Source organism: Dermacentor variabilis, chromosome 7, assembly GCF_050947875.1.
Source record: "Dermacentor variabilis isolate Ectoservices chromosome 7, ASM5094787v1, whole genome shotgun sequence".
Taxonomy (NCBI): Eukaryota; Metazoa; Arthropoda; class Arachnida; order Ixodida; family Ixodidae; genus Dermacentor; species Dermacentor variabilis.
The window spans coordinates 134945434-134956622 of NC_134574.1; the positions used below are offsets into that span (position 1 = coordinate 134945434).

Below are 11189 nucleotides of genomic sequence, written 5' to 3' on the forward strand. Positions count from 1 at the left end.
GAAATAGAAGACGGTGACCGGGACATTGTTAGGGTTGTTACTGCTAATTTCGACAGTTTTCTCTCGCTCTTTACACTTTTGAGCGCGCATATTATTCGCGTGTTCGATGCAAAATACCTGCATAAATATTTGTGGATGAGTGTTCATTTTGACAGCATACTGGCTTCCCACGGCAGCGCTGTGCCAGAATAATGAGACCCGAGCGAGACAGCTTTTCACGCAACTTTGTGGAAGAGCACAAAAGTCCTTTTTCGCTTAGCAAAAGATTGTTCAATATTTCTGGAAACTACCTAATGTGTTAGCGTAACGACACATGTAATTCCACAGGCCTGTATGCCACATATTACCAAATAAAACAAAACGGATACTCAGCCATTCTTGCAGATGGCATGGTTTTGATCAGAGGCCGATATTGGGGAGGCCGGTAGGGCGTTGCTGGTGCTCGTCGACATGGCACAATTATAACAATTGGCCACATCGACATTAATACGGGTGTAATTTTCTCATTGACATTTTCATTTAAATAAAATATTTGAGAACGTGATTATTTGTTTATTAGGAATGTGCTATATGTTGCAAAAAGAAACAAGAATGACTACTTCCCGTTTTACACAGGAGCGACCCTCGAAGACAACACTTGCCACTGAAAGAGCAACCTAAACCAATATCAGCATCACACCTGTTCTGCTGAATGTTGTCGTAGTAACGATCAGCGACTGTGTGGTAGCTTTCACAATGTACGTTTCATCATTACTTGTGTGGCACGTTTTTACAGTCAGTCCGGGAGCTAAAAGGCATACATTTTTTTATATTCTACATTATACATTATATTTTTCATTATAAAATTGTACATGAACATAAGCAAACAACCTTTCGGCCCAAAGCCAGACTAGTGTAGGCCCATATGGCATACGTACGTATGCGCGACAACTCTCAAAACAGAGTTGGACAATCGCGTGTTGGTTGTACTTAATTATTTATAAGGAGAAACACAAGAGGAAACACGCACATCAGTATTGCAATGCGATAGTACGATTTCAGAAACAATATCCCCATAAAGATAGTGCAACATTCCTAAATGATCTCTGAAAGATAGTCTTTTTAATGGAAAACACGAAGTTACTGGCGTTATTCACTGCTGCTGGTAAGGCGCGCCATATTTTTCTGCCGTTGTACTAAATTAGTCTTTGACGGTATTTGTTTCGGATAACTGATGAAAATTTTGTGGCAACATTTACCAATAAAGACAGCCGCACTTTGTGTCTTACCAGTAATGTTGGAGCTTGACGTGGTGCTGGTCTCTGGCTTTTTGCTCCTTTTGAAATAGGAAATCATTTTCTTACTTGCTTGGCTGCCTTTGAATATTTCTGCAAAAATTCGACCAATTTAAGGAAGCTTGTACTCATAGACCGTTATTCGGCGTATTGGTGTGTCTTAGCTCACAGTAAAAACACTTTCCTTTCACATTGCTAAGACGCTTCATTTATAAGATTTATCGTCTCAATTTTCACTTCATACATAAATAAAAAAAGCAAGAATGGCGCTTTTGTTCACTGAAGGCTAGCGGGTGAAACCGAAAAAGTCTACCCCTTTGACTAAACAACGTTGCACAATGTTCTGCGTTATCGCAATGAACCCTCTGTGTAAACTTTACCGAATCTGTGGTGGTTGTGCATGTAATGTTTTCCGGGGACTTGTTTCTTGCTGGCTTGCGTCACGTGGGCGGTTCATTGTCTAATTTGTAGAGCATTGAGCTGCCGTAATGAGGATAGTGGATGCAAAACCAACAATGGAACATGCTTATTGCGATAGGAATTTCTTCGGACGTGGTACGAGGATAGAAAATGCATGGGCATTCTCCGGTTCCAACAAGACTGGAGTGTTCTTCTTTAGTAGATATTTTTGCGCTCGAAAACCGCCGGCGAAATTTCGGACGAAACGGCAAAAATAAATACATTCGAGCGAAGATGCACCGAAAGTGAGCAGTTGAGTGTGACACCGAAAGCCTCGGTAATGTAGCCCAGCGTGGGTATCTGACAGGTCTCAAAGTGCCAGTTGGTGTTCAGGGGAAGGCATTCTCTTTGTAACACTGTGAGACTTGCCATGAGGTGGATGTGATGGTTGGTGAACGTAAACAGAAAAGAATAACCTTCTCTAGGACGCCAACCAAGTGGGCCCTTCGTAGCTTAGAAGCAGAGTGTCTTTCCGTCGATCAAAGGTGACCGGAGCATTATTTGGGCCGGAACACAGGACCCTGAAGTGGTATAAACCGTCAGTTGGTATGAAGGGAGTGTGCTCGCGATCTACTTTTTCGACAGAACTCGGCCATTAGCCGGACGCAAGATCAATGGACAAGTAGTATTTGGTCTCATGCAGGCAGTCGAATGCATCATCTATGTGTTTCAGCGGCTACACGTTTTTTCGCGCGATCTAATTAAAGTGTTAGTAGTCGACACAACAGTGCAAACTGCAATCTCTTGTGGTGACGGGGACGACTCGAGAAGCACGAAGAACATACACGTGTGTTCCATGGCACATTTACTAACCTTTGTCGTCCGTATCTAATTGGATGACTTCACATTAATTGTGCGAGATCTGTGAAGGACTCTGATGGATAGAAGTGCCGTCACTGGTGTTTACGCAATTCTGAACGGTAGATGTTTCGTCCGTAGTTCAATCGCCGATATGAGAAAAACAATGTCGCATTAAGACTCCAGAAGATGACGGATATTCTTTTCTTGTGCAGCGGTGAAGTCGGCTGCAATCTTTTGGTGAAATCAACGGTTAGGGATCTCATGCTAAGATGCGCAATACGTTGTTTCTGTATATTTCTACAGTTAGCGGCAGTATGTATGTACCTACCCCATTTCACGCCAATGCAGATGAAGAGGTGTGTGAGAATGCGCATGTGTCGCTCTTCAATGATGTGCTTTCGCGCCATGTTGGGCCTGTCGACATGGGCCACTGTGCATGTGCTGCTCTTCCACGAACCGCGTGGACGCTCACTTCGGTGCCTTGATTTGTGCCAACAGTGATGTGGTACTTTTCAACGAGCCTTTCTTACTCAAACTTTGCTCACTATTTATGTGCCGTTCTCCAAGGAGGAAAAAAAATCTTTCGTATCTATGTGCTGCTTGGTTCAATCAAAGTTGCGCTGTTAGTCGAGTTCGTCTGGAGGGAAAGGAGCTGCGTAACGAATCCTTGATATATGATGTCCAGGCACGAATTACTATATTTCGCGTTTACTAGAACGTTAATACAACAAAGAGCACTACAGCAAATTTCTCTTCAAAACCAAAAAAAAAGTAATTTGGGACTTTGTTGCGCTAAAAGGAACTCCGCGCCACGGTATCACCCTGTCCACAACACAATTTAGCTGCCCTCTGCACTAGCGCAACCCGCATGGCTAGTCACGAACTGCGTGAGCATATGGATGTCAGTGAGTTTTGACGTCCTGCTTTGCTTATTAAGGAATCACTGTACGCGTAGACTGCTTCTTTTAGCCCTTAAATAGGTGTGGTGGCTGGCAAACGTGTCCCAGTTGATGACAACGTACTGAAATTGTCGTAATCGAAAAACGACAATGCCTTCAAAACATTTTAGGGAGGAAAAGCTGCGAACCTGGATGGCAACAAAAGTAGTAGCTGCATTCGATGATCTGCAGCTTTACCTAGTGTTGCTCACGGGTTTCGCCGCAGAGCATGATCTGAACATCGGTGGAATGAAGTTCGCTGCAGTTAGGCATTCCTCCTGACGAAATGCACTAACAAATGAAGCTTTCACAAAATCTATGATTAGCTCAAATAAAAATTAAAAAAAAGTTTCTGTTGTGTAACGTGCTCAGCCTGCGCCTTTGAGCGCGGTGCAGTGCATGATCGTTGCAACTAAGCATTCCAAATGAATATGTAGGTTGAAATGATTTTGCCATATAGTCGATAGACCTCATATGCGCTGATTTTAGACCACACCGATTTTTATTAAAGAATAATAAAAATTAAGAAATTATGAAGAATGTTAAAAAAGTAAGCAAAGGTGGCGTTTTTCTAGACAAGTTCCTTGGTGGGGCGGACATAATTTGCCGCTAATAGCGTGAGCGTCTGAGGAATAATTAACAAGAATTCAATAAATAACATTTTAGTTAGTGCTTTCAGGGCAGTTTTGAGCCAGTGAAGTTTTCATGCACATCAATCTTTTCGAAATCCTGACTGTCGTACCTCATTCGAGACATTGGTCATGAACTTACAAAGCTCAACCGAGGCATTAACGAGACTGAGTGCATCTAGCTGTGCGTCAGACGACAACGCCCCGTAAAAACGCTTGTGGTGAAGTTTAAGTGAAAGTATTCCGTGTCGCATCCTGACCCGGCAGAAAGCCGCACACGCTTGCGAGGCAAAGCGTGTCGTATTAGCAGCTGCCGTGACTGGCGGAGGTGTTCGGTTTCAAACTTCGTCACGTTTGTCGTCACCGGGCGTTTGGGTCTGGCGCTCGGTTTCGATGTTGCCTGGATTCACCATTGAAATTATATGACAAATATCTCGCATAGGGTGCGACATTGAGGCTCTAAAGAAAATGAAACTGTAATACGATGTGACTGCCTTTGCATTTGTCATTTAAGTAACCTATCGTAAAGCAATTAATAAAGTAAATAATTAATTAATTATGTAAGTTAATTAATTAAATGAAGTTAAATACATTTTTTTGAATTGGTCTTCTGAAGCTCAGGTAACTAGCTGGAGAGTACATACACCTCTTCTAGGAGCTTGTCTGCAAAACCGCCACGTTCGCTGCGCTTGTAGCCTTTCTTTGAAAGGGTGTTGTCTAAAAATATCACTAATGAATATTCTGACAATATTCTCTCCATATAGAGGGTGTATTTGTTTCTGGCTCCACCAGTCCTTTTAAAGGTTGCCTATGGCCGATAGCGCAATCCTAACCTTTGATCTAAATTACTCTACTAGGTGGCCATTTTTTTCGACGAGAAATCAAAATGTTCAATTGTATAATAAGGTAATTATGCTAATTTACTTCTGAATTATTTAATTTACGCCACATATTTCAATCTACGAATAATAGCCGCTGATTTCGCAAGGCGCACCCACATCGAATGCATTCTCCAGACAGTACCAGTTCAAATATATTAATCCTCAGAGTGTCTGACGAAATGCATTGGCTTTCCGCTTATGTTTTTCATAAACGGCTGTTTTGTGCATTGAAGCGCAAAACTACATAAGAATGGTTGAGATCATTCTCGCCTTCTTTTCACTTTGATCAGAGAGGATGACATGAAAGCGTGGAAGGTTCTGTGTTTGGTTGTCCGAAACTTGACACTTCGCTGCGTCCTCGTTTATGAGAGGGATCAGGAAGTGGGGTAAGAGACCTTGACATAGATATACATAATAAAATTGGGCAGCCCCACCACCCATAGACGTGCACGATGGAGCCCCATGCGGGGATGCTGAAGGGCCTTCAAAGGGCTAGTCCTCCAAACGCCGGCTGTACGACAGTACTATAACCAAATATGGTGTACACAAGGTTGCCTACCTACTCAAGGTTAACACTTGCTGCCGAGAAATTTATAAGTAAAGACAAATAAGGAGAAGACAGGAAAGATTCACAGTAAGGGAGAAAGACAAAGGCTGTAAAAGGTAGGACAAGGTAACTACCGATTTGCCAGGGTTTTTCATTACGGGGGTGCCATCTACGTGAAGCAGGAGCCAAAGGGGTGTGTTGCCTGTGCAGGGGGGCCTTAAAGATCCGAGCACCCATCATCGACTCAATCCCCAGGATCCTCTTTTCCCCGGACACGGCTAATACGAGCACGGTTTGACGAGGAAAGGTCAAACCCTGGCGCGCTCGGTTATGTGGTGTCGTAACACACCACAGACACCCGTGCGTGGACTATGTTTGTCTTCTGGATCTTAATCTCCAGCCCTAGTCTTACAATTTCTAGCTTAAGATCATCAGTCATTCGTCGCGATTCATCCCCAGTGTGATTGAACAGGACAATATCGTTTGCCTAGCGAAGGTTTTTAAGATATTCACCGTTGATCATCACTACTAAGCCTTCCCTATTTAATAGCTTTAATACTTCCTCTAAGCTTGCATTCAATGTCATTTGATAAATTGTGCTAACTTGTCTAACCCCTTTCTTTACGGATAATTTTCTTCCTCTAAGCTTGCATTCAATATCATTTGATAAATTGTGCTAACTTGTCTAACCCCTTTCTTTACGGATAATTTTCTACTTTTACTGTGAACAGCCAACAGAGCGGTGAAATCGTTGTATATATTTCCCAAAGTATTCACGTATTCCTACACTTCTTGACTACGCAATGCCTCGATGACTGCTGGTAGCTCTACTGAGTCAAATGCCCTTTTCATGTTGTATGAAAGCCATATAGAGAGTTCTATTGTACTCCACATATTTCGAAATTACCTATTGATGATATCGATGTAGCACATCCCTTGCTGAAGTTGGTCTGTTGTCTTGGTTCATTATAGTGATGCCGTGACTCTACTGAAAAATATCTTGGTGAATACTTGATACAACACTGAAAGTATGCTAATGAGCCTCTAATTTTGTCTCCCTTTTTGTGGGTTAGTATAACCATGGCATTCTTAGACTTCTCTGGAACCCCTGAAATCGTGAGACATTCCGTCTAAAGGGCCGTAAATTTTTCCTTCACTTCCTTAACATCTCCTTTCATATAGTTTAGTGTAATGAAGACATTCTTTCAGCTCTGATACACATCAATTCATGAGAAATTGCGTATAAAGGACCGCAAGATTTCACACATATATTCCGTATCTGATAAAATACGTTGTTACTACATATTATGCAGCCGCTTTTCCCCGGGACATGTCTTGCAAGTCCCTGTTAAATTCATAGCTAGATATAAAAGGAAGCTCTGTATCCTGCTCGGCACTGCTTCCAACAAGCGTTGCGTGGCCCCTCTGGGTGCGGCGTAGGTCACTGTAAAATTTTCGTACGGCTTTCACTATATATCCAAATTGCTTATGACAATTCGCTGATTATCTTTTATGTAGAGACCTTACTCCAACCAATGATAAGTTTTCTTTTCACCTATTTCGTGCCAAGGCCATTTTTTTCGATAGAAATAAGGACCCTACAAGCGCATCTCCGCCTTCTTGGCCGTCGTTGGCGTGGACGTGATGTTCTCTATAAAGTCCAAGTGCGATAAATTCGTGGTCGCGCACCATAAGCTCTGTGTGCGAGGGTGCAACAGAGTATGATGCCTCGGTATCACGTAGCAAGGAAGGAATACGGGGAGGCAGCCAACGAGGGAGCGGGTGCAGGGAGGTGTTCTAGTCCGGCGGCGGCTGCGTATGGCGAGGCTGAGCGCGCGCGCGCGCCTTATCATAAAAGTGATCAATTAGGTGGACCGACTTTCGGTGCGCCTACCGCTCATAGCTTCCTGCTCGCTGTGTTCTGAGTTTGCGTTGAAGCGATAGACAGCAAGAAGGTCACTTCGCTCACTGCTGCGCAGGCGCTTTCAAAACGCTGACACAAAACGTCAACGTTTTGACATAGAATGTCCGCGGTCGTCACGGGAGATGTGTTCGCGCTTGCATGTGCGAGCATGGCACCATACTGTTTAATGTAAACTGTAAGCGAATGTTTATAAGTTTATAGGGCCTGCAAAGTTACTATCTTTAATTACTATAACTGTCTAATAATTTTCGACCCTAATGGAAGCTTCTGCTCTCGTGCGAAACAGCGGCTATTTTACTGCTCCCTCAACGCTGCCGATCATATAATTGCGAATATCGCTTTCTTCTTTATCAGCTTCAGAAGTTCACAAAATGCTATCTGATCTCTTTCATGCTTTGTCGTTCCTTTATTACGGCCTTTCTTACTTGGAAGAGCGTAACTACTGCTTGCTTTCATGTCTTACCTCCCACGGCATTTGCTGCTTCTGAACTCAACTTTCTTATGGTTTAATTCATTACGTGCAAGTTATTTTCATATTTCTGTTTTAAAGCTGCATATTTGTTTTGAGCACCAGCCTGAACGATATGCTTTTACTCTAACTGCGCCTAGGCGGGCCCTTTCGTTCTTCACTTATTCTGGTAAGCCCACTAACAGTCAGTTCCGTTGTTTACATTGTCCTGCTGCTGTTGTTTAGCGTCATTACAACGACATGTCTGGTGGAAGTGCTTTGCAGATCATGTGCCGGATGCCTCAGTCAAGCCCTAAGTCTTAAGACAGCACCAACATTGCTCAGAAACAGAGATATCCGCGCCGTAAAAAACCTCCCCCCCCCTCCCCTGGCCCCCCTGCAGCACGAACTTCTATCTGAGACAGCCAGACTATAGTGCCCAAGCGAACTACTGCGATGACAAATCCAGCTTCGCCTGCGGCCATCGCTGTGAGACAGTAAGGGTGGGGGACAAGACGAGACAGGACAAGCGCTAAGTACTTGACCCTCACACTTACTGCGCTACGTTACTTGAATTACGATGAATAACCACATGCCCAAACCTATTCCCTTCTATTCGTTTGATGACTTCCAAAACGCGCTATATATATATATATATATATATATATATATATATATATATGTATATATATATATATATATATATATATACCATAGGACCGCAAAACTCAACAACTGGAGCGACGAGGGAAAGTCTAGCTTTTCTAAACGAGGCTACTCGAACCTGGTTCGAGAACACAGAGACGTCAAGTGACGCGTATTTCTTCAGAACTTCCTGAAGGCTTGCAAGAGTGTCGTACGCGAGGAAAGGGCCGAAGTTCTTTTAGAAACCCGCCTACAACTACCAAACGAGAACATAGCAATCTTCATGAAGAAGAAAACTCGCCTGTCTCTTATCGCAGCATGTCTGAAGAGAATAAAGTTAACTTTCTGACGCGGAGTACTAAAGAAGAGCGCTGCGCGAAAGTTATGTGCAACCCGCTCACAACGGTCGTCAAATTTGTTCCTGAGTGAAGACAACTATCGGGAAAACACTTGAAATGAGTACCAGACAATCTAACAGACATACAGCGATAACATGCTACGCCGAGTCTCAAATGCTAGACATCGAGAACCTGCGCCAGTCAATGAGAGTGCTTGTACGGAAGGAGATGTAGAAGTTGTCCCAAAGGGCATATTCTAAGATAGCCTCGATCGCTGACATAGTAGTAAAAGGAGAATTTAAGGTGTCACTGGAAGCACTGGAAGCATTTAATACTTGGGAGAACTACACAGTGTGTAAAAGGATAAAAACGTGTACACGCGTTACCTCCTTCCCAAAGTCATTGTCCTGCATCTACGCCTCGACCACTTGAACATTGAAAGCTTTAAGATTTGCACGCTCTTTTGGAAATTTCAGCTCTGAGCTTTAATCATACAATAATATTCTTTTCTTTCTCTTTGCGCTAGAAGCACCTTTGAGCGACATTCGCAGGTGGTAGGATCTGCTGAAGCCCTCTTTGCTTAGTGCAGTCTACCACTTCTCGGATACATACAGAAGTTCGGCCGTTAAACCCATGCTTCCGTCTATTCGTCACTCAGATAGGGCACCTATACCAGCGATTGTTACACGTGAACAGTACTTTTAGGGCACAAAAACGTGCAGCTTTATATTCATTTACCTTACAAATTTGACCACTTATTCTTGGGACAAGAACGTTTCCTGGCGTGATTTACAGTTAGTCGTTGCAATTTGAACGGAAGTCGAATCTCAAGGTTGCCGCTAGGAGGTCAATACGATGATGACTGACAAATAGAAACTCCGGTTCAATGGCTCGATATCGACGGACTCTTCAGACGCTCATGCCACGAAATCACCTGCGTAGTTTTTTTTTTTTAGTTTTTCACTGGCGCTATTGGGAACGTCTTTCCCTAGCCCAAGCTACAATGAAGCGCTGCGCATCACAGAGGAGGTAGACCATGATAATCATGGTATTGAGTAACCTCAAACTTGGGGTGGCGGTGGCAAATCGTTGATTTATGCGGGTGATTGAAGCCACGAATTGTTCTGTGTGAGCGCCTATTTCAGTGTTACTGCGGTATGCCACCGTGTATAAATCGAGCCAGCATCTCTGATGAATGCAAGATTGAGACTAGAATCTTTCTTGCGGGCTATGTTCTTACCCTTCTGGGAACACGAGGTGCTGCGGGTACCCATGGGGTGTGTCATTCATATAGAGGTTGTTAAAGTTATTTAGAATTTACAGGTAACAGTGTTACGTGTCATATTAAAAAGGCACCCGTTCCGGCGGGCTTATGTTTAGTTACACTAGCAGTAGCTATAATATTGATTGTAACGATGCAATTTAATGACATAGCCAAGATACCTAGCGGCAGATATTGCTTTTTGTGGTCGTGGTAATGTGACGAATGCTCTATAATGTGGTGCACGTTTAATCTTTCCCACTGCGGGTTATGCGAATTTTCAGGGAGTCTGCTCTGATACTAGATTAAATGAATATTTGGTGTTTAATGGCGCAAGGGCCCTGATACTAGATTACGGCCCTTGGATAACGCAATGAATTATATTCGAAATCAACAAATTGCGCTTTATGTTTGTCCAGTGCTTTTCATTTTTTCCGCTAAACACCTTCGTTTGAGGAAGTTGGCGCACAATTTTCAACTTCATGTCAAACGAATACGCGTACTTGCAGGGACAACGTGTTGGGGCCAGTACTTACGCCACTTAGCGCAATATTTCGCAGAAGAAATGTGAGTGCGTCTCTTACCATTTGTAGCGATGAAAAAAATCAGCATATTTTGTGCTCGGACTTTCATGGCTGAAGTATCCTTCCAGATGGAACTAGACGGCGATGTGAATGACTAATTTACATTCTCCCTGGAGATTTTATATACGCGTTTGAGTTAAATACGTGACATTTTCACTTGAGTTCAAAGTGTTAAGAAAGCTAGGCTGGAACAATGGCCTCTTCAGTTCAAGAGAAATGTCGATGAACGTGCACGTTGACGTCGCTGTCAGTTTCAATATTTCGACGCACCTGAGATGTCATGGGATATCGGCATTTTTTAGTCTACGAAGCGCAGGAAGAGAGGCCATTTTCTGAGCTTGATATGTGTCTGCTTTACAGAAAGACCTTTCAAAGCTCGAGGAGCTTCTCTTGACGCCAAAACGTATGAAAACGCTGCACGTTCAATTATTTATTTGGAACTAACTTCAAATGCTGTCCG

At 43.2% G+C, this 11189-nt stretch overlaps 1 protein-coding gene across 2 annotated transcripts in view; it reads right to left on the reverse strand.

Moving 5' to 3' along the window:
- LOC142587149 (tissue factor pathway inhibitor-like) overlaps positions 1–10847 on the reverse strand; it is a 31119-nt gene extending 20272 nt beyond the window's left edge. For both annotated transcript variants that reach the window (XM_075698036.1, XM_075698034.1), the window contains exons 1-2: positions 10730–10847; positions 1269–1367 (exon numbers count right to left, since the gene is read on the reverse strand). In XM_075698036.1, the coding sequence (XP_075554151.1) occupies positions 1269–1367; positions 10730–10778 (148 nt within the window). In that variant the 5' untranslated portion in view covers positions 10779–10847. The remainder of the gene's footprint in view (positions 1–1268; positions 1368–10729) is intronic.
- Between the last annotated feature and the right edge of the window lie 342 nt (positions 10848–11189).